The 23624-nt window shown below is 37.4% G+C and overlaps 1 protein-coding gene across 3 annotated transcripts in view; it reads left to right on the top strand.

Annotated features, from left to right (window-relative positions):
• Positions 1-23624, top strand: part of NCBP1 (nuclear cap binding protein subunit 1) — a 39620-nt gene that overhangs the window by 378 nt on the left and 15618 nt on the right. The window contains exons 2-14 of one of the 3 annotated variants that reach the window (XM_050762101.1): positions 7035-7123; positions 8109-8209; positions 9737-9893; positions 11652-11759; positions 12138-12259; positions 13988-14057; positions 14500-14715; positions 16995-17092; positions 17795-17858; positions 19263-19373; positions 20351-20415; positions 21173-21235; positions 21482-21556. In XM_050762101.1, coding sequence (XP_050618058.1) covers positions 7035-7123; positions 8109-8209; positions 9737-9893; positions 11652-11759; positions 12138-12259; positions 13988-14057; positions 14500-14715; positions 16995-17092; positions 17795-17858; positions 19263-19373; positions 20351-20415; positions 21173-21235; positions 21482-21556 — 1339 coding nt within the window. Of the gene's footprint in view, positions 1-7034; positions 7124-8108; positions 8239-9736; positions 9894-11651; positions 11760-12137; positions 12260-13987; positions 14058-14499; positions 14716-16994; positions 17093-17794; positions 17859-19262; positions 19374-20350; positions 20416-21172; positions 21236-21481; positions 21557-23624 lie in introns of those variants that run through there. The other 2 variants (XM_050762102.1, XM_050762103.1) reach the window with 2 other exon arrangements.

Genomic DNA, 23624 nt, shown 5'->3' with positions numbered 1-23624 from the left:
GCTCTTCTCCCCGGGACCGTGTGGGGAGCCGCGGAGGGAAAGAGGGTAATACAGTGGCGGTGTGACTGGGCGGCTTCTAGAAAGCGACTTTTTCTCTCCCGCTCCAGTTCTTTGAGTCAAGGGCCGATCCTCGGGAAAGGAGGCCTGGTGAACCCCATGGGTAGACCCTTGGTCTCTAAGGACGCTTCAGAATTTGGTCCTTAGCACCACCGAGCAGGGAAGCACACCTGTGTCCGTGCTGCCGCGTCTTAGGGACCTACTGGTCCCAGTGTCTCGTTTTAACCTTCAAAGCTGCACCTGAGAAGGGCTCGGAAGAATTCACTGAAGGAAAGAACTGAGAGATCTCATGAGTTGCAATCTGAACTCTGTTCCGGTAGTGGTCATTATTTCGAGCTGCAGGGAAAGAATATTGTCTTACCCACGCCCAAGAGGTCCCTAATAAACAGACACAGGTTACTGCAGATTTTGAAGTGGCCGTAAGCGCATTTCCCTCGTGTGAGAGAGAGTGCTAGAAAACTAACTTCAGGCCTCAGAGAGTTAGAACAGGGGTTCCCATCTGCATTTGGATGATTGTGCTCGTGGAGATCATAGTGTTGTCTTCATAAAGACGGAATAATTCTAGTTTTAACAACAAAAAAATGCTTATATTATACATAAGCCTTACAATCGGTCAAAAACACAAATCCACACACCAAAAAAGTGAAACTTAGAGTAATTCTATTAACGTTTTAGTGTATTGTTTTTTGAAGAGAGTGTAGAGTGGTGGTTAAGAGGTGAGACTTTGGAACCAGAGGGTTTAGGTTCAAAGCCAGACCCTACCATTTACTTGGTGATCTTTTCCAGGTTATGTAATCTCCTTAAACTTTAGTCTGTAATATAGACGTAATGATACTTATATCTTCTGGGTTTTGTGAAGGTTAGATGAGGTAATACACATCAGCAACGATGATGTTTTAATCATTTGCCAGCGCTTAAGAGGCGGTAAACGTTAGCAGATGCTGTCAATGTAAGAAAAGAAACCGTAACAGACATTTTAAATTGAGTAAGTTTTATCCATTAACGTTTGTCTCTCCTTGAGTGTTGTGGCAGTTGAGGTGGAGGCAGAATCGCACGCATTTAGTTTTAATAGTGAAACACCAGATTTCTACGAAGGCGTGGTTTGAGAGGATATTCTAGTCCAGCTTTCTCATCTGACACCTAAGGGTTTAGAGATTGAGCATAACACGGAGAGACAGCTGTCAGTTCCCAGACACCAGCAATAGCAAATCCAGTCCGGGGCTCTCTTCACTACCCAGGTATAAATTAAATAACTATGCTGCATGCTTTGATTTCTAACACAAGAGGCTTCTTGTGTAACCTGTGTGCAAGACACAGAAAATGCAATCCCCTCCCCTTTTTTTGAGACGGAGTGTCACTCTTGTCAGGCTGGAGTGCAGTGGCGCGATCTCGGCTTACTGCAACCTCTGCCTCTCAGGCTCAAGTGATCCTCCCATCTCAACCTCCTGAGTAACTGGGACCACAGGCGCAGGCCACCACGCCCAGCAATTTTTTTTTTTTCCTGTATTTTTTGTAGAGACGGGTCGCCACGTTGCCCAGACTGGTCTTGAACTTCTGAGCTCAGGCGATCCACCCGCCTCGGCCTCCCAAAGTGCCGGGATTACAGATGTGAGCTACTGCGCCCGCCGATAATACAATTTTCTTATGCTTTGTAATTGACTAATCAAAAACTAATATACTTCTCAAGTCATTACTTGGGGGTTGGAGAACTTGAGTGTTTTGTTCTTTCCAATTTCTTTGTTGTTCTTATGCTTTCTTTCTCACACTTATAGGTAATCCCTAAAGAGAGAGGAAATGTCATTGTAGGGCATCCTAGAGAATTGGAATGCAAATATGTAGAAAAATAACTTTTGCTTTGGTTATTGGGAGACTTACATAACTTTCTTGGAGTTGGCTTCATTTTAACACCAGCTTGCAGCCAAATCGCTGTCCATTTGGGTCTTGCTGCAGGAACCTCAGAGTAAATAAGACAAGTAAAACAAGGCCTTCATTAAGCAAAAGTTTTTAAGGTTGGTATTTTAGTATGGGAGAGGCAGATACAGTTCATGTTTGATAATACAGCAAATCTGAAATTTTTGTAAATTGCCACAATTTGGATAACGATCAGCTGGAGTTTACCCTACATAGTGATCTGAATCAGATTATTTTGGATACTTTCCTTTTAGTTAAACATCTATTTTTTAAAAAATGAGAACTCTTAGAAGCTTAAGGATTATAGAAGGCTATCTTAAAATAGGCTAGGAATTATTACAGTCAGAATTAAATAGGTGCATCTGAGCATTTCTGGACAGTTGTCAGCTGTTGTCAGTCTCTGCCCTGACTTTCATATGCTTGACACTCTCTCTCTCTATATATAAAATACTATAATAGAATATATAATATATTTACATATATATATTTATATTTATGTAAAATATATACTCTAATATATATTTTACATATAATATGTAATTATAACGTGTATACTTTATATATAGAAGCAATCATATGGAAAGTAATATATCTGAAAAATGATTTATTCAACAAATACTTAACAGTGCCAAGCTCTGTCCTAATTACTTGCAATACAGCAGTGGACAATATAAAGATAGAGCCTCCCCTCTAGAGTAGAGAGAAGACAGTCAAGTAAAGTGTAGTGTATCATACAGTGACAGACGCTATGGAGTGATATCAGGTAAAGCGGGCAGAGATTTCTGTGAGGGAGAAGTTACTATTTTATGTAAGTTGGTTAGAGAAGGCCTCATTGTGAATGCCATTTGATCAGAGACTTGCCGGAGGTAAGGTAGCAGCCTTATAGCTGTATGAGGAAAAGCAGTGATCCAAACAAAGGGAACCATGGACGCAAAAGCCTTAAGACTATAGGGTTCCTGTCATGTTCATAGAACAGCAAGGAAGCCAGTGGTGCTGGAGCAGAGTGAGGGGGAAGTTGTAGGAGATAAGATTAGAGAGATAGCAGAGGGTTGCATCTTATAGGAAGATTATAAAATTAGACTTCTGTGTTGAGACTTGACTATCAAAGATTCAGGGAGGTAGGATTAGGAGGCTGTACCAATGAAGTTCACGTAGTAGTCCATTTATAAACAAGGAAAAGGAAATGCTAAATGAAAAGTAATGTGTATGGATACTAGTCCAGTGCTGAATCTTAACTAATTGCTTAGACTTGCTTTAAAAATGTCTCTGAAGCTTTTTAGTTACTATGGGATATGCAGTCCATTGTTTGTTCTTTTAAGAAAGGATTTAGATTGTTCAAAATCTTAGCCAGAAACAATACGAATACAATTTTGGGAATTTCAGCAATTTACAAAAATTTCAGATTTGCTGTATTAGCCCCATTTAAGCTTCTTAGAATTAGGTCCTTGTCTTTTAGACTGTGGCTGATTTTTTTACTTAACTAAAGAAAAAAATGAATAGAAGTGAAAGGATTTGTTATTCTGGGAGAGTATAGTTTATTTCAGAAGTGATGGTTGCCTCTGTTTTAAATCTGCAGGATCAAGGCATGTTATCTTTCTTTGAAGTTGTTCAATATCAAAATAGATGAGCCAAAAAAAAGGAAACAGTGTGCTTAAGGTTTAAAAATGTAATGTTGAAGTTGTTGGTTTTAGTTACTTTACTTTCTTATTTTACAGAGGTGGTTTTTGTTTTCCATTTTGTGGGTCTAAAATTTATTGTAAGGCTATAAGATGTACCAGTGTGCCCATATAAAATTAGGATTGCCTTATAAAGGGGAAATTTGTTTGTTTCTTAAGATCCTTTCAGATGGATTTTATACCTGCTTCTCTATACTAGCCAAGTCTGTCTGAGTGAAGTGGTAATGTTATCTTTAATTTACATTTTAAAACTTTTACATAGTTAAATTTTAATAAAAAAATCTGTTCTTGCCTTGGGAACTACCATAGATATGTTTTCTTCAGGGTACATTGAGCTAATTCCCCAAATTGTATTCATATTGTTTTATTTCATTTCCCTGTTCCCTTACCTAGGTTCTCTTCTGAGTTCAATATCATGTTTCTGTTCGTAAGTTCAGATTGTGTCTGTAGTTTCCCCCCACCCTTCATATTCTCTCAACTATCAGGTGAGAGTGGAACATTTCTTACTTCTTAATACTTTCTGCCTCCTTCCATTCTCCAGACAAATCTTGTCCTTTAATATAGCCAAAATGAACAGAGGGTTTGCAGTTCAGACATGTGACTATGTACATGTATTTTCTAGTTTTTTTCTCAGAAATCATACCTTCTCTTCCTACAGCATTATTTTCCCCTTTTCTTTTTTTTTTTTTTTTTTTTTTTTTTTTTTTTTGAGACGGAGTCTCGCTCTGTCGCCCAGACTGGAGTGCAGTGGCGCGATCTCGGCTCACTGCAAGCTCCGCCTCCCGGGTTCACGCCATTCTCCTGCCTCAGCCTCCGGAGTAGCTGGGACTACAGGCGCCTGCCACCACGCCCGGCTAATTTCTTTTTGTATTTTTAGTAGAGACGGGGTTTCACCGTGTTAGCCAGGATGGTCCCGATCTCCTGACCTCGTGATCCGCCCGCCTCGGCCTCCCAAAGTGCTGGGATTACAGGCTTGAGCCACCGCGCCCGGCCCTATTTTCCCCTTTTCAAGCTTATAAGAGGGCCTAACAGGGTTGCTTTAAAGGCTGTGGAATGATTCCAAACTGGAACAAGCCACCTGGAAAGTTAAGTTAAGAAGACTGTAGAGGTGGAATAAAGGGTTGGCAAAATATATGAGCCAGAAAGAAGGGAACAGTGTGCTTAAGGTTTAAAAAACAACAACAAAAAATAACTGCTCTCATTCAGCTAGTTTTTCAGCATCTCCATTCTCCCAACCTCACTGAAATTTGGTTCTGAGGAGCTCTGCTTTCTAGAATATGGTTTCTTAACATCAGCACTATTGACATTCTTGGCCAGATTATTTGTTTTGGGAGATGCCCTATGCAACGTGGGATATTTAGCAGCATCCCTGGCCCCTACCCACTAGATGCCAGTTGCTTCCCCTAGTTGTGACTACTAAAAATGTCTCCAAGGATTGCCAGATGACAACTGGGGGCAAAATCTACACCCTGTTGAGAACTACTGCTCTAGAAGAAAGCTGTTGAATGTTATAGCTGGCGGCTCGTGTAAATATTACATCATTTGTGCTTTGTTTTTTCAATAAATGAATCCTGGAAATAAAAGACCTTTGTGTGAAAGTTGGTACTTTGGGTGGTAGAACCTTGATAGGTCCTGTGACTTAGATTTGATACATACTTAAGAATCAAGGTCCCTGAACCTCTGTGCCACACATGTCTACAACTTTACACAGGCAGATATCTCCAGGAATCAGTACATCTCAGCTCTTATACTACGTGCATATTATACTTTTTGTGGCATTATCCCTTCAAAATTATAGTCAGTGGACATTCAGTTTATAATGGTAATTAATGGGTTGGGAAGTTGAAGCACAGAGTGTCTTATCCTGTAACCTTTGTAATACCCCCCTCAGATCCTATGTGGATAGTAATAGATTCGTTTTATTCAGCTTCAGTTCATGTGGTATCTGAAGATCATTTCAGTCATTCGATAGATTTAACATTCCAAGCTTAGAATAGCCACGTGCTGTGTTTTATGAGAATCACCATACATCATTTCAAGCCAAGTGTTCCAGAGGCAAGTAAGTGATTATGAACTTCGTAAAGATAATTCCTTTGGCCATTCAAGTCTGAAGATTGAAGTTATATATAACTTACTACTGTGTAGCCTTATATCCAGCTGCAGATTTTCATTATTAATACAGATTCCCAGCACAGTTACAGACTCTTGCTTTCTTGCCCATATGCTGACCAAATAATTGAATCAATGGAAATCGAAAATTGAATTGTATTAGACTAGCCAAAAGTGTTTAGCAGCAGCATCAGGTTCCATACTTAACACTATTATTTTAATTTTTTAAACCTTATGTTAAACCACAAAAGGACTTAGGTGAGTGTGTTAAGGCTTTAAACAAAGTGGTAAGAGATACAGCAAGGGTCTTAATAGACAGGTGTTTGAGGTTAGTTTTTAGCACAGCTTCATTCAACTTGAATTGTTTAGCAATCAAAAGGACAGATGCTTGGTAATGATTTTAGAATGGTAGATTTAAAAAACATAGAGATTATTCAAATGATATGGTTTTTAAATAAATCAGTATCAGTAGTTCAGTTAATAAAAGCTAGTTAAAGCAGGAATTGTAAAACATGTGGTCCTTTTTTCCGCCAATGATTTGATATAGTGCTCAGGACTTTTCTTAGAATATGTATATACTGACTGTCGTTCCCATTATTTAGGATAAACTATACCGTCGTGCTGCATCATATGCAGAACTGAAATTGTTCATTGAAGACTTGAGATTAGAGCTTAGAAACATGTGAAGCAAGTGAGAAATCCTAATGTTTTATGCTCCTTTTTCCCCTCTTTTGAAGCTTTCCTCTTTATAGCTGATATAACAGCTTTTTTTTTTTCCGATCAAGTCTTTCCAAAGCATTCGACTTGGTTTTGCACCCTTATTTTGTCATTTACATAATAATTACATTATTAGACTAATGAATACTACTGGTACTAACAGGTTTCGGAACAAGCAACTGAGGATCAGTAAACAACTCAAGTTGAAAGAATGGGAGTAGCAGTACATGAGTATTCTAACTACTAGTGTTTAACGCGTTGTTGGCAGCTTTCCAGCTTTTCCACAGAAATGCACAGGGCTGCTGATTGCTTAGCTCCATGGGCACTATTCACACAAAATTTAACATAAATAATGCCTCCTGGAGTTATTGTATATAGTGGCTCTGGGAATGGGAGGTGTTGGTTAATCTAGCTTAGTCTGAGAAATGGAGGGTCTGTGAAGAGCTTCTACTCTGTCAGAAAAATAGGGCCTGGTAGAAAACAGATTATAACCTAAAAAGGTTAAATAAAATTTGTGATAGCAGATTTAGCATGTAATGTTAATTTTTTATGTTGCTGAAATAGGTGGGCAGCCTCACAAAAGGAGAAAGACCTCTGATGCAAATGAAACTGAAGATCATTTGGAATCTTTAATATGCAAAGTAGGAGAAAAGGTATGTCACACAATAGGCACAGGCTGTGATGGGTTTAAGAATGTGGTTGACTGCTTTGATTAATTTTTGCAGCTGAAAACTTGAACTACATTTTGGTAAAGCTGGTATTACCATGCATCTGTATCCCAAATTGAATCCATGTTGAAGCCCCTGGGATGCAGATAATTGATTATTATTAGTAATTTAGTAATTAATAATTTTCATAGAAGATGAGCCTTAAAAGGGACCTAGGGTATAGCCCCTTAATTTATACATGAACTAAATCAGCCCTGAATACTTGAGGTAATTTGCCCAGAGTAACAGAGTGAATTAGTAAAAGAAGAAAAATGGAGCCCATGGTGTCCTCCCATTTCTAATGCTTACTCTGCTATCATAGACTGCTTAGTTTTTAAATTTCACTCATCGACTTTTCATGGATTTCTAAAGAACAATAACTATCTGAATTGATTTATACTAAACCCATTATAGCTCTGTATGCGTGTAAGACTATTTTAATGATCATGTGGAAATTTTTATTTTAGTACACTAAAATAGCAAAAGGACAGATGATTGGTTATGATTTTAAAATGATTTTAAAATATATATTTACATTTAAATAAATTTTTTTTTTTTTTTTTTTTTTTTTGAGACGGAGTCTCGCTCTGTCGCCCAAGCTGGAGTGCAGTGGCCGGATCTCAGCTCACTGCAAGCTCCGCCGCCCGAGTTTACACCATTCTCCTGCCTCAGCCTCCCGAGTAGCTGGGACTACAGGCGCCTGCCACCTCGCCCGGCTAGTTTTTTTGTATTTTTTAGTAGAGACGGGGTTTCACCGTGTTAGCCAGGATAGTCTTGATCTCCTGACCTCGTGATCCGCCCGTCTCGGCCTCCCAAAGTGCTGGGATTACAGGCTTGAGCCACCGCGCCCGGCCAACATTTAAATAAATTTTTAACAATAAATTTATATTGCTGAGTACTTGACAGATATTTAATGTGATGTCCTCCACAGAGTGCCTGCTCTTTGGAGAGCAACCTCGAAGGCTTGGCTGGTGTTTTGGAAGCTGATCTTCCTAACTACAAGAGCAAGATCTTAAGGCTTCTTTGTACAGTGTATGTATGCAAAAGATTTATGAATCCAGGTGATAATGTATTATCTACTCTTAAATGCTTTGGGAAATGTTTAAAATATATGTTTATGTTCTATATGTCCTTGGCTTTCCTTCTATGGGGAAGTTTGTACAAATGAGCCAACCTTTGGCCCTTTAATGAACTCTTTTTCTTAGGGATAAAACTAAAATTGAGCATTTTCCTTGTGTGTTATTTCTTAGAACCTTAGAATCATTGTAGTTGACTTTTTATAGAGAGAGTACTGTCTCATTCAGATACATATTTTTAAGCATGTATATTTAAACGTATGATACTTAGATTTTAAAATTAGTAGTACCAAACAAATTTGGGAATTGGTAACTCAAGTAATAGCTCTTCTTGGAAGACTGAAGAGGCTTTGGAAGCCACTAGTAATAGGCATACTCTCTGGATAAACAGGAGTCTTTGTAGTTACATGAAATTGTAACATATCCATGAGGTGTTTTTAAATTATGAAGGTGACGTTTATCACTTCTCAGCCTTTTAGTTTAGATCAAGTGAAGGTAACTTTAAGAAACTACTAAGGAAATCTTCTGAAATCCTTTATTAAAATGGGATAGTATTTATACTTAAACTGTTGGAAACCTTGTTTGTTTAAGGCTGAACTTGTATTGCTTCGCAGTATTCTTCTTTAATTTTTGGTTTTGGTAGGGTTTCAGGGAGTACAGTTACCATCAACACAGGTATTTTTTTTGAAGACCTTAATTGTCCCTGATGTTCTGCTAGATACTTTAGGAAAACAAGTCAAAGAGAATCTCTTGCCCACTGAATGATTATGAGTTCTTATTTGCTTTTTGAGCTAATTCTAAAGGCTGCCTAAATTAGGAAAAATTGCTTTTTCTAAAGGTTTATTGTAATCCTTTCCCATACTTTTCAAATAACTTTAACAAAATCAACATACTTGGAGTAAGCAAATCTTAACTATATCAGACTACGTTTTAAAAAAATTCAATAATTAAGCTGGTAGGAACTTAGATGAAACTCGTTTTAATTGTGCCTCTTTTCTAAGCAACTAGAATAGTGTTTCTCAAAGTAGAATTCTACTTCCATGACATTTGGTTAGCTAAGTTTAGAAATTCTGAATGCCGCACCCCCCTTAATGATTCTGTATTAAATAGGCTTGTTTCACCCAGGATTTCTGAGACATTTTACCATGGAAACCATGTTCTGTGGAAATGCTATTCAGTTCCACTAAACACACTTGAAGAAAAACTGTTGTAGCATTAGTTTTATTTATTTCAGTAAGATAACTTTACAATTAAATCATTTACTTTCTTAACTCTTGGATTAATTAATGAATTAAAATGAAAAATTACGGGACTGTGTTTGTAACATTTCTCAGTGACATGCTTTTTCTGGAGTATTTTTAAAGACATAGCTAAAAGTAATCCTGTTCCAAAGTTAATGGAATGATAAAAAGATTCATATAAAATTCAGCAACTTAACGCTATTGTTTTGGGGTTTTCTCGTTATACTGGGTTCTTAAATCAGTGCACGTCTGTTACCTGAGAAGTTGACAATTTATACAACATTAGTTGGACTGCTGAACGCCAGGAATTACAACTTTGGTGGAGAATTTGTAGAAGCCATGATTCGTCAACTTAAAGAGTCATTGAAAGCAAACAATTATAATGAAGCCGTATATTTGGTAAGTTTGTTTGTTTGTTGGTATGTTATGACTTACTGTTGGGATGGAGGGAAAAGGTGAGCTACAACCAAATAATTTAAAATGCTCCCCTGAAGCATTCTCATTCACTTTGATAGCTTCATAGGCCACCTTTATTTTGATGACACCCCCAAATCTGTAACTGTGTCTCCATCCTTTCTCCTGAGCTCCAGTCCAGTATTCCAGATGCTAGCTGCATAGCCTTCAGATATCTTACCAGGAAGTGCCTAAATTAATGTAGCATTCATACCTCCTTTTTTCTGCCCTTTCCCCAGCTCATACAGTGGCCACTGTGTACTGAATAGCCCATCTATAAAGCTGAGCTTTAATTTTTGTCTTCCCTTTGCCTTCTTGTACCATAGGTGTTCCCAATCCCTGTCAATTCTGTCTCCCTAATTTCTCTCAAGTCTGTCCTGTCTTGGTCTCCAGGGCCTCTAGCATAGTTTATGCCTTCCTCCAGATGTTCTTAATAGCCTCTTAACTGATCTTTTTGCATCTAGATTCTGTTTTTCACTTTGTGTTCTACAGTGGCACCAGACTGGTCTTTCTGTAACTAGGCTCTGCACATGTTGGTTACTGGTTAAAAAACCCTTAGTTCCTTCCCACGGCAGTGTGAGTGGTCTTAAAAGCCTGGTGCACAAGATGATTCCTTGGGTTGCAGAAAGTGAATATTGAGAACTCTTATTTATCTTAAGTGGAAATGAAATTAAGCCTTACTAATAATACATAGATTAATGGTGATCCAGTGTATATCATAAATAAATATGTATGTGTTGAAGATATGTGATCAAATTCTTTTTTACTGAGTACACAATCAAAAAAGTTTGGATACCGATTAGGCTATAGGATTAAAGTCCAGACTCTTTAGCCTGACCCTTTATGGTTTCCCCAGTGTGTTTCTCTATTCTTGTCTCCCATACACTCTCCAGCAATATCAAAATAACTTGCAGATCCCAAAACACACCTTGTTTTTGAAGCTGTATGCCTATACTGCCCTTATTGCTCACTACTTGAGACTGTTGCTTATCCTTTATGATCTAGCCTAATTGTTACCTCCTTTGTGATGCTTTCCCCAACTCCCTTTGTCATTGTTCCCAAAAACACTTAATTTGCCTTTTAGTGTGGGAGTCACTCATTTGTATTGAGACTGTGCTTGTTCCAGTAGAATGGGTCCCTTAACAGTTGACTTTTAGTAGTGTTTAGCAATAGCACACTGAGCACACCCAATAAATGTGTTCTGTAATTTCCATTTCTGTAATTCAGTAAAAATTACAGTCAAACAGAAAAGAAGCTTATAGGTTGAAGTAGCTAGAATATTTTACAATCTGGATTGTTGATGTAGTATAGCATAGAAACCTATGAACTCACAGATTGCTGTCCTTTATATAGTTTTTGTTACAACTTCTCAATTCTGCCATGGTAGCACAAAAGCAACCATACACAATATGTAACTGAACGAGCATGGCTGCTGCAATAAAAGTTTACTTATGGACACTGAAACTAGAATTTCATGTAATTTGTATGTGTCATAAAATACTCTTGTTTTTTTTTTTTTTCAAGCATTTAAAAATGTAAAAACCATTCTTAGTTCCCAGCTATGCAAAAAACAGGTAGTAGGCTAGATCCAGCCCTTAGGCTATAGTTTTTCAGCCCAATAGTTGAGGCTGTAGAAGATTGCTTGTTTTGTAGTTATTATGAAGAACATTTAGATTTAATAGCAGAAATTGTTTGCCCCAACAGGTCCGTTTTTTATCTGATCTTGTGAATTGCCATGTGATTGCTGCCCCGTCAATGGTTGCCATGTTTGAAAATTTTGTAAGCGTAACTCAGGAAGAAGATGTGCCTCAGGTAAGAGAACCCCTCACGCTGAATCTTGAGGGGCTCTTGAGGGGTTACTGAATCCTGGTACTTCCATATAGTACCAGAAATCTTTCGCTAATAATCCATTAGCAATAAAGAAAAAACAGCAGACTATCACACTGTAAGTTCTTACTATCTAAAAATTAAGTTGACTGGCACACTGGTGGGTTCTCATAATATCTGTATGTTGATTTAAATGATGCTGTCCAGTAAGACTAGAACTAATATATCTGGAAATGCTCTGTATAAACCAGATGTCATAAGTCCTATTAAATAGCTTCCATAGGATTTCATTCAAGAATAAATAAAATATGAATGAATATAATTAAAGCATATTTTAAACTTAACTTTTTAAAAATCCTTTAGGTGCGGCGAGATTGGTATGTGTATGCATTTCTGTCATCTTTGCCCTGGGTTGGAAAGGAGTTGTACGAAAAGAAAGATGCAGAGATGGACCGCATCTTTGCCAACACTGAAAGCTATCTTAAGTAAGGGCACAGCTCATAGTACTCTTTGTTGCTTAGGTAAAGGATATCTTATATCAGTGATATCATTTGAGTTTCTCAAAAATAAGCTGTAGAGTTCCTGAAGGTATTTTCTAGGTAATCCTGTTCTCCTGCTGTTTTAACTCACCGAGACCTCAAAGTAATCAGATATGGTTTGCTTACTTTTGCCAGTGCACAGGACAGTTGGTAATATAGCTTCTTTTAAGCTGCTTTTATATGTTTATAAAAGACATAAAACACCCTAGTGCAATAGTTCCTCAAATATTAGCGTGGATAAGAATTACCTGTGGTACTTAAAATGCTCAGACCCCAACCCCCAGACCTAATAAATTATACAATTTGAGAGAGAGGTTTGGACATCTGTATTATTAACACATTTCACAAGTGGAGAACCACTGCCCTAGCACATACAATGTGTTTATTTCATGTAAATTAATCCTAAATCAAGCTCTTAAAACAGTGGTCCTTAACCTTCCATCCAGGCAGTACTTCTTAAGTAATATGACACATTTCAATTAAAATAATCACATGTCTTCCCATTACCCATCTCTCCCAAGCCGATGTAAAAGCTTGGTTTAGATTGTTAGATACAATGATAATAAATAGGTCTTTTTAGTAAATTTATGCTTAACTATCCAGCAACATGGTAATGGTTATGTGGCCCTTAAGTTTTTACAGATTGATTTTATTGTTAAATTTCACTTTCTCTTTTTTAAGTACTTTTTTGGATAACTGTTAATAGCTACTTAGTTGATTATTAAGTAAAGTTAAAAGAAGCTTAAAAAATAAGAATCTTTTGGCCGGGTGCAGTGGCTCATGCCTGTAATCCCAGCACTTTGGGAGGCCGAGGCGGGTGGATCACCTGAGGTCAGGAGTTCGAGACCAGCCTGTCCAACATGGTGAAAACCCATCTCTACTAAAAATACAAAAATTAGCCAAGCGTAGTGGAGGGTGCCTGTAATCCCAGCTGCTCGAGAGGCTGAGGTAGGAGAATTGCTTGAACCCAGGAGACGGAGTTTACAGCGAGCTGACATGGTGCCGCCACTGCACTCCAGCCTGGGCGACAGAGTGAGACTCTGTCTCAAAAAAAATCTTTTGTGTGTGTATACATATCCTTTCTCTTTTTTATTCAAGTGATAGCCCAATATACATACTGTTCTTCACTTGGCTTTTTTCTTTTTCTTACTATAACTTGGATTTGTTGCATAAAAATACTTCATAAATCTTTTTAATAGTTGTAGGGTATTTCACTTTTTAATGTACCATAATTTCTGTAGTTACTGTTGGTGGACATTTAGGTTATTTTCAATCTTTTGCTATTATAAACAATGTTTCAGTGAATATCTTTGTATGTCTTTGTGTACACGTGCAGATATATTTATGGGGGATATAAATTTTTAGAAATGGCATTACTGGGTTGAAGGTTCTAAACAGTTTTAATTTTGATAGATTTAGTCAAATTACCTTTCAAAGAGATTATACTCTCCCAAAGAGATTATACCAGTTAACCTCTTTGTCAACGATGTTTGAGACTGAATCTCGACCTGCGTCTTGATGATACACAGTACATTATCAAAACTGTTGATATCTGCCGCTCCAGTAGGTAAAATGTTATTTCATTGCTTTAATTTGCATTCTAATAACTATGAAGGTGACTGAGCAGCTCATGTTTGTAAAAGCCTAAATGTAGATTTTCATTTTTATCTTTAGAAGACGCCAAAAGACTCATGTACCCATGTTACAGGTGTGGACTGCGGATAAACCACATCCACAAGAAGAGGTAAATTGATTTCAATCTCTTGTGATACAAGCTCAGTCAGCCCTTGAATAGATTCTTATCTCTGTAAGATACTCAGACCATTCCATTTTACCCCTTGGCTATGTTTCTGCATTTCATGATAGCTCCTTTTCATAGCTCTAGGTGTACGGTAGATTTTTAATAGATGATAGAATGTAATTGAAATATTCCCTTGTTCTTTGGGATGCCAGCTATTACAGAGTTGACGTATATTTATGTAAATGCTCAATTTGAAAAATGTAAAAACAAACAGTTCCAAACAGATAGACTTTATAAGTAAAATAAAAACAAAAACTTAGCACCTTTTTTTGTACCGTCTTACAAGTTAGCTTACTTTTGTATCCTGTATTTTAAAGGGTAGTGATATTTTTATTTTGTCTAGTCAAAATGTTAATTATATTAATGATTAAAAATCTGTCTTTAGTATTTAGATTGCCTGTGGGCCCAGATTCAGAAATTGAAAAAGGATCGCTGGCAGGAACGGCACATCCTAAGACCTTATCTTGCCTTTGACAGCATCCTGTGTGAAGCACTGCAGCACAATCTGCCTCCTTTTACACCACCTCCTCACACTGAAGATTCGGTGTACCCAATGCCAAGGGTCATCTTCAGAATGTTTGATTACACAGATGATCCCGAGGTAGGTGACCGACTAAAAGTCCTAGATACGACCTGTGTTGCATTGTGCTTGTGGGTTAATCCCGCTCGAATTATGCCTGTGGTGTGTTTTAATTTTGAGTTGTTTTTTGTCTAAGAAGGTCAATAGCAATGAAGTTAACTTTTTAATTCAGTGAATGATACCACCTCATTATGCAAGAAATTACATTTGGCATGTGTAAATAGATTAGAGAGACATGCACAGTTTGCAGGCTAAGAGTGTGGGTTTTGGGTTTTGAGAGCTACATTGGGTTGTGTTTTAATCTTGGTTTAGCCAAATATTAGCTGTGTGAATTTGGGAAAGTTTACCTCCCTGTGCTTTCGTTTTCTGAAGGTAATAATAATAGTATATATATCATGTTATGAGGATTAAATTATTATTAACATGTAAAATGCATAGAACAAAAACAGTGTCTGTCACATGATGAATGCTCAGTCATTCTGGCCATTTTTCTTTCTTTTTTTTTCTTCTTTTCGAAATGGGGTCTCACTCTGTTGCCCAGGCTGGAGGGCAAAGGTGAGATCTAAGCTCACTGCAACCTCTGCGTCCTGTGCTCAAGTGATCCTCCCACTTCAGCCTCCTGAGTAGCTGGGACCACAGGCATGTGTCACCTAGCCTGGCAAATTTTTTGTATAGTTGGGGTTTCACCATGTTGCCCTGGCTGGTCTCGAACTCCTGGGCTCAAGCAATTCGCCCACCTCATTTTCCCAAAGTGCTGGGCTTACAGGCATGAGCCACTGCACTTGGCCATAATTATACTTAATAAGGTTATTTCTCAAGAAAAGCACCTAGTTTTAGATATGGTCCCTCTTTCTTTAGGCAACACAGCCTGTCTTGTGATTATTCGTATTGTATGATTATTTGAAAACAAATATTTAAAGTATTTTTAATTAAAAAATTCCAAAGATTAGTCTAAGCTGACTTTATCGTTTTTAATATACATATTCTTTATTTCAAAGTCAAGTTTCCTGGCAGCCATTGTACTATTAAAATTGTATATTGTACAATTAAGAAAACTTACAATTTTCATTGTGGGTGCTATCCTGTGTATTGTAAGATGCTCAGTGGTATCCCTGACCTCTACCATCTAAATGCCAATAGCAGTCTCCCTGCCTCAGTTTTGACAACCAAAAATATCTCCAGAGAGTGCAATAGGTCCCCATGAGGGCAAAATTACCCCCAGTTGAAAACTATTGCCATAAAAATTAATATTACCACCTAAAGTCAAATTTGAGTTTCTTTCTCCTATTGTCTCTTTTCTGTCCTGTGGTAAAGTGCTTATGACCAGTAGGAATTTAGTATATATGTAATCTATTTCGGAATAAAAATTAGTCAGTTACATATACAAAATTATCAACTGCCCTCTTTGCTATATTCCATAAGTAACCAAATACTTTAGTCAAAATTTTGTAGTGATCTACTTAGATATATTTAACTGAAAATCTGGTTTACATTTAAGACTGCTTATGTTTGTGATCAGATATTTTGTGTGTGTGTGTGCAAGGGAAACTAGAATGGGACCTCAAAATTTTTTTCTCCTGTATTTATATTTAATTGGTATCACCTCTGTAAGTGCATGTCCATCCCTTGCTAGAAGAGTATAAATATATAAAATACTTGTTACTCTCAAAACGAACAGGATTTTGTTTTTGTTCTGGCCTTTTACAAGTTGTTTATTAAAAAACATTAGAAATTGTAAAAAAAAAAAAAAAAAAAGATTAAAATCATCCAAAAGTCATTATTAAAGGTCTATTTTGTGTTTTTTGAACCTGTTTGCTGTGAATATACTTAAGAATGAAATAATGCCATGTAGGGAATATGTTTTAAGCTTAGATGATATATTATGGGTATCTTTCAATTCATGCATGATTTTTTTATGGGTATGTGGTATTTGAATAGAATTTTCTGTCTCCATAGTTACTAATGGAAATAATTCACTCTCTTGGTTTAAAAAATAAACTCTGTAAGGCTTGTATTATCCAAAGTTATTTAGTTTCGTATAATAATTGGTGTGTAAAGTAGGCAGTGGTTGTATGGTTAGGTATGAGATGTAGTAGAAGAAACACTACAGCTGATACTCTGGGATATAAGTGAACATGGCAATGGAATTTACTGAAATACAGAGCTTTAACACTTCAGAACTTTTATCCCTACCACCCAGTATAGTGCCTGGAACATAATAGTCTCTCCAGTATTTGTTGAATAAGTGAAAGAAATCTGTGTTCTAGGCCTGTAGTGTACACATTTGGTTTTCTTTCCAGGGTCCTGTCATGCCAGGGAGTCATTCAGTGGAAAGATTTGTAATAGAAGAGAATCTTCACTGCATCATTAAGTCCCACTGGAAGGAAAGGAAGACTTGGTAAGATTCTTTCCATAGTACTCTTAGAAGGGAGAGAAAGCAGCAATTTTGATGATTCAGTAAGAGCAAAATGTGTGTTGAGAGTGTAAGAAAATTTTATCCTCCTGACTCCCTGTCTCGCTAAAATCAATTTCTAAAAACACTTGCATTACTTTCTTGAGGCTCTTCACCCTTATATAGTACTTTTCAAGGTGCTTTATAGTAATATGCCTATGATGCCAGTCTTTTTGGTGTGGATATTTAGCATATGCTATGGAGAGCTTGAGTGGCAAGTTATTTTGGGTTTGGATATGAGTGATTTTGCTCTGTTTTCAAAACACCCAAACTTTGGAGGTTTTTTTTTTAATAAAATTTTCTTAAACTTTGGAAAGTTTGGTTTAGATTTTAAAGTGGAAATGAGTATAGTATTTTGAGAGTGATCTACTCTATTAAAACTTCTTTAGGTTAGTACATCTGAATATGCTTCCTTAGTATTATTACCTAGACTCCTTTTGATCTTTCAAGAAATTTTGGATGCATTAAAGATTTTCCTTGTGGTAGACAGAATAATTTATGCCATAGTTAAATGAAGTAACTGAAATCTAGGACATTTCAAAGAAGATTTTTCTCTGCTTGTATCTAAACACATTGCTTTTGAAACTGCTTATTTGACTTTTCATGTGTCTTCGTATACTTATTAAACTTAAATTACACTTTTTATAGTGCTGCACAGTTAGTGAGCTATCCAGGGAAGAACAAGATCCCCTTGAACTACCACATAGTTGAGGTATGCATTCCATGTGGAGCGTGTTTCTGAATTTCAGAATCTTTCTGTTGCCTTTAAAGTATAATCTACTCTTGGCTTATTTATTTATTTATTTATTGCTACTTGTCTGGCATTCAAAATTAACAGAGAAGTGAGGAAATTGCTGTTAGTTTTGGTGCTCTATTAGCCATGTTAGGAAAGAGAAAAAAGGAGATTGAAAGCAGTAGCCAAATGGAATTTTGAGTTGCCTATAAGCTATTTATATAGTATGTCTTCATTCATGGATCGTTGTTGTGGATAATGTAAGTTACCTCTAGCTCTGTTAATACATTGTCTACTTAACAGACGTATAAGTGGCTTAAATACTTTAAAATACCATTTTAGATAAATAACGTATCTTTAGTTGTGTTTATCTGGCTTCTCAGTACTAGCATAAACTTGGTTAGTGTATTATTTCCTGTAATACCAAGTATAGATGAATCATCATTTATACTTAGAAATCTAAAGAGCCAAGCAGTTTAGAAATAGAGTAGCAACACTTTTGACTTCATATTAACTCATACAAAAGGTTGATGTTAGTATACAGTTGAATACATTATAGAGATGTATATCAAAAAGTGTTCATTTGACATGTGAGTCAAACTGTTAACTGCATTTTTTTTTTTTTTGAGACGGGGTCTTGCTCTGTTGCCCAGGCTGGAGTGCAGTGATGTGATCTTGGCTCACTGCAGCCTCTGCTGCCTGGATTCAAGCGATTCTTCTGCCTCAGCCTCCCGAGTAGCTGGGACTACAGGTGCACACCACCACGCCCGGCTAATTTTTGTATTTTTAGTAGAGACAGGGTTTCACCATATTGGCCAGGCTGGTCTTGAACTCCTGACCTTGTGATCTGCCCGCCTTGGGCTCCCAAGGTGCTGGTATTACAGGCGTGAGCCACTGTGCCCATCCCACTGCATTATTTCTTTATATTAAAGTATTCATGGACCAGGCTCAGTGGCTTATACCTATATTTCCAGCAATTTGGGGGGCTAAGGCAGGCTGATAGCTTGAGCTCAGGAGTTTGAGACCAGCCTGGGCAACATGGCAAAATCCTGTCTCCACTAAAAATACAGAAAAAAAAAAAAAGAGCTAGCTATGGTGGCATGCACCTGTAGTCCCAGCTACTTGGGAGGTTGATGTGGGAGGATCACTTGAGCCTAGGAGGTCAAGGTCAAGGCTGCAGTGAGCTGAAATTGTGCCTCTGCACTCCAGCCTGGGCGACAGAGCGAGACTCCGTCTCAAAAAAAAAAAAAAAAAGAAAAAAGTAATTCCATTTTCATTATGAATGCCATGAAGTTAGAGCTCAGATTTAGAATGTTAAGGTCTTTCTAATAGAAGTGCAAAGATAGCAGTTGGATTGAATTATGACTTATGATACTTTTGTAGGTGATCTTTGCAGAGCTGTTTCAACTTCCAGCACCCCCTCACATTGATGTGATGTACACAACACTCCTCATTGAACTGTGCAAACTTCAACCTGGCTCTCTACCCCAAGTTGTATCCTTTCCTTTGTTTTTAAACTTAATCTCTTTGGCCGGGTCTTAAAAGATTATTAAATATTTCTGCTTGTGGGTTTAAATTTTGTAGGTAAAAAGTGTGGCTTTTGAAGTGTGTTATGTGTGTGTGTATTACATGTATGTATTTTTATGTCTGTAAATACATATGTACCTATAAATATGTAGATACATGCTTCACTGTTTGGGTCAGAAAGTTCAAAAATAGACAACAATGAAATTTGTTGCCTAGATTGACTTTTCCTCTCACAAAAGATTTCTCTGAAGCATGTGATGCTTGCTGTTTGATACAGCATTTTTCCCACAGTAGAACTACTTTCAGAGTTGGAATTAATCTTCTCAGACCCTGCCACTGATTTATTAGCTAGGTTTCTATGATATTCTAAATCCTTTGTTGTCATTCAGCAATGTTCCAAGGAGTGGATTCCATCTCAAAAAACCACTGTCTTTGCTCATCCATTGAAAGCAGCTTTTTATTTTTTAAAGTTTTATTATGGGATTGCAGCAATTAATAATAATGGAAAAGCTTGCTTTATTGTAAGAATTACCAGTATGTGACACAGACATGAAGCAAGCATATGCCATTGGAAAAATGGTGCCAGTAGACTTGCTTGTTGCAGGGTTGCCACAAACCTTGTTTGTTTAAAAAAAAAAAAATGCAATTTCTGCTAAGCACAATGAAACAATGTATGCCTGTGCGTATGGAGGAGCATGGGGAAATTTGGGATCCGGTGAAAATATTATCTTGATTTCACGAGTGTGTAGAGGTCAGATTAATTATACATCACTGATATTTCAAAGCTGTAAAAAAAAAAAATCAAAAACAAGATCGATTGTATGAAAAGATGTTCAACATTATTAATCATTATAAAGACTTGAAATGTTTTATTTCTATTCTTGTCTATTACAACTTATTTGGGGTAAAAGTGGAGAATAGTTTTCCTTATCCTAAATTCACAGCTTGCACAGGCAACTGAAATGCTATACATGCGTTTGGACACAATGAACACTACCTGTGTAGACAGGTATAGTAATTGCTTTACTGCTGAGCTGAGTTAGCAGCTTTTACTTCCTATACTTCATAAAGGAATTTGATCAAGACATTTTTAAGAATTTCCATGTTTAGTTTTTTTTCTTGCCTCCCAAAATAACCTTTGTACAATAACCAGACTCATACTTGTTTAATGTAACATTACGTTTTTTGATGTCCATGCTATGGTTTTCTTTAATTTCATTCTCTAGTCAGGTATCAAAGACTATACTTTGGCTCTGCCATTTATAAAATGTTCTATCTGCAATTTCTTTTTTTTATTTGAGATAGGGTCTTGCTCTGTCAGTCACCCAGGCTGGAGTGCAGTGGGATGAGCATAACTCATTATAACCTTGAACTTGTGGGCTCAAGCAATCCGCCTGCCTTAGCCTCCATCCTTGGTAGCTGGGATTACAGGCATGAGCCACTGTACCTGGCCTACAATTTCATCTTTTTTTTCTCTTCAGTTTCATCATCGTTTATATGAGGAAAATAATACGTACCTTGGAAGTCGTGAGAATTAAATAATAAACACGTTAGGTGCCCACACAAAACAGATACTAGAATTGTATCTGTCATTGACCTAAAAAGGATAAAGACAGTTTGCAGAAGATACAGCTGCATGTAGGGGAATATGCTTTTCATTAACTCTGTAAAATCGGGTTTTATCTGTTTGAAGGCTTATATAAGTTTCTGTTCTAAATCCCAGCCATTCTTCCTTTTTCTCTCCCCACCACCCCTTGTCTACATAGGTTTATCAATTGGTTTTCTCATCATCTGAGTAACTTCCAGTTCCGTTGGAGCTGGGAAGATTGGTAAGTGATGGTGTGTTTTATCCTACTTTTCTGTAGTCAAAAAACTGCTAATTTTTAAAACTGTAACATAAAAGTGACTGAAATATTTAATTTCTTGGAAACTATTTGTAGTTAAGTACAAATAGTTACAAGTGCAATTGTAACTTAAAACTTGTAAGTTGTTATAAGTTCACAGATAATTATAGTACAAATGAGTGTAAGTGCAGATGATACATAAGAATTGATAAAACTACATTTCCTCCTTAGGTCAGATTGTCTTAGTCAAGATCCTGAAAGTCCCAAACCAAAGTTTGTAAGAGAAGTTCTAGAAAAATGTATGAGGTAAGTTTTTTGTGTCTTCTCCTTTGTTTAGGTCTTTTAACTTCTTTGGGAGGATTTCTTTCTCTTCTCTGCACTTGTGATATGTGTTCAGAATATTGGATTCAGAATCTACTTACTCATCTTCCATCCCATTTTTAATCAAGATTTAGGCTAAAAAAATTAGGCAACCATGCCATACAGATCCCATGTGAATTTAAGCTGGTAAGTTCTTTTAAAGATGTTACAGGCTGGGCGCAGTGGCTCACCCCTCTAATCCAGCACTTTGGGAGGCCAAGGCAGGTGGATCGCATGATGTCGGAGTTCAGACCAGCATGGCCAACATGAGGAAACCCTGTCTCTACTAAAAATATAAAAATTAGGCGTGGTGGCACACACCTGTAATCCCAGCTACTTGGGAGGCTGAGGCAGGAGAGTCACTTGAGCCAAGATTGCGCCTTTGCACTGCAGCCTGGCCGACAGAGTGATACTCTCATCTCAAAAAAATAAAATTAAAAAAAAAAAGGATGTTATATATGAAATGAATTCAGATTTATAGAAAAGTTGGCAAAACAGTACCAAGAATTCTGTATCCTGTTCACCTAGATTCTGTAGCTATTAACATTTTATCATGTTTGCTCTCATGCTCACTCCCTTTTCCTCTCTCTCTAGAGACCCGTTATGTTGGTTTTCCTTTGAGAATCAGCTGCATACCCAGCTGATGTAACAGCCCATTATCCTTTAATGTTCCATTATATATCTTCCCAAAACAAAACCACTCTCCTACCTAGCAAGCATACAGCCTTCTAGATCAGGAAATTAGCTCTGGTACAATCCTACCACAGAATTCACAGGTGCTGCTGAAATTTTGCCAGCCATCCCAACGTCTGTATTTCCTGTCTAGTGTATAATTTTTTTTTTTTTTTTTGGAGACAGAGTCTCACTCTGTCACCCAGGCTGGAGTGCAGTGGCGCGCGATCTCCACTCACTGCAAGCTCCGCCTCCCATGTTCACGCCATTCTCCTGCCTCAGCCTCCCAAGTAGCTGGGACTAAAGGCGCCCGCCACTATGCCTGGTTAATTTTTTGTAGTTTTAGTAGAGATGGAGTTTCACTGTGTTAGCCGGGATGGTCTCAATCTCCTGACCTCGTGATCCACCCGCCTGAGCCTCCCAAAGTGCTGGGATTACAGGTGTGAGCCACTGCGCCCGGCCTGGTCTGGAATCTTATCCAGGTATATGTGTAGTGTTGAGTTGTCATTCTCTCAGATTCCTTCAGTCTTGAACACTTATTATTTTTCTCTCTTTGTGTTTATACCAGTTTGAAAGAGTCTAGACCTTACTTGGATTGCTCTGATATTTCTCATGAGCAAATTGAGGTCTTAAATTGTTAATGCTCTTGGTGTGTCACATCTAGAGGCACATGATACCCACCCCTGGTGATGTTAATCTTGATCCACCTGGTCATATCAATATCTGCCAGCTTTCTCTACCTTAACCTCACCATTTTTCTCTTTAGTAGAATTGATCAGTATTTTGTGGGAGATATTTTGAAGTTTTACTCTTACTCTGTTCTTCATCAGATCTCCATCCTGCTTTTAGCAGCTACCAGTAAGATGGTTGCCAAGTGATGATTTTCTCATTCCATTATTTTTTCTGCATTTATTAATGGGCCTTCTGTAAGAGCTGTCCTTTCTCCCCCATTTATTTATTCCTTTATTTATATATCAGTGGGGACTAATTAATTTATATTTCATTCGCTGGGTTATAAACTATGAGGATCATTTATTTTGATGCCCAAATTGTCCCTGATATGTACATGAGGAGTCCCGGTAAGCTCTCTCTGTTTTTTGTTTGTTTTTGTCTTTGTTTTTAATGTCCCCCGCCATTCATTGAGCATTTCCTTATTTTCTAGAACAACATGTTTAGGATCATCTTGCGTATTTCTCCTAAATACCATATTCCGTTAGTAAAGGACTAATTAGTAAAGGACTAATGGAATACGGTATTTAGGAGCCAAGATCTGGGCACTTGATATGCTCATTGCCATTGGGGTGTCATTGGTTCTAAGCCTCTTGGTGGACACACATCCATC

This window comes from Macaca thibetana, chromosome 15 (assembly GCF_024542745.1).
Source record: "Macaca thibetana thibetana isolate TM-01 chromosome 15, ASM2454274v1, whole genome shotgun sequence".
NCBI classification, from domain to species: Eukaryota; Metazoa; Chordata; class Mammalia; order Primates; family Cercopithecidae; genus Macaca; species Macaca thibetana.
This window is presented reverse-complemented; position numbering and strand designations above follow the sequence as displayed.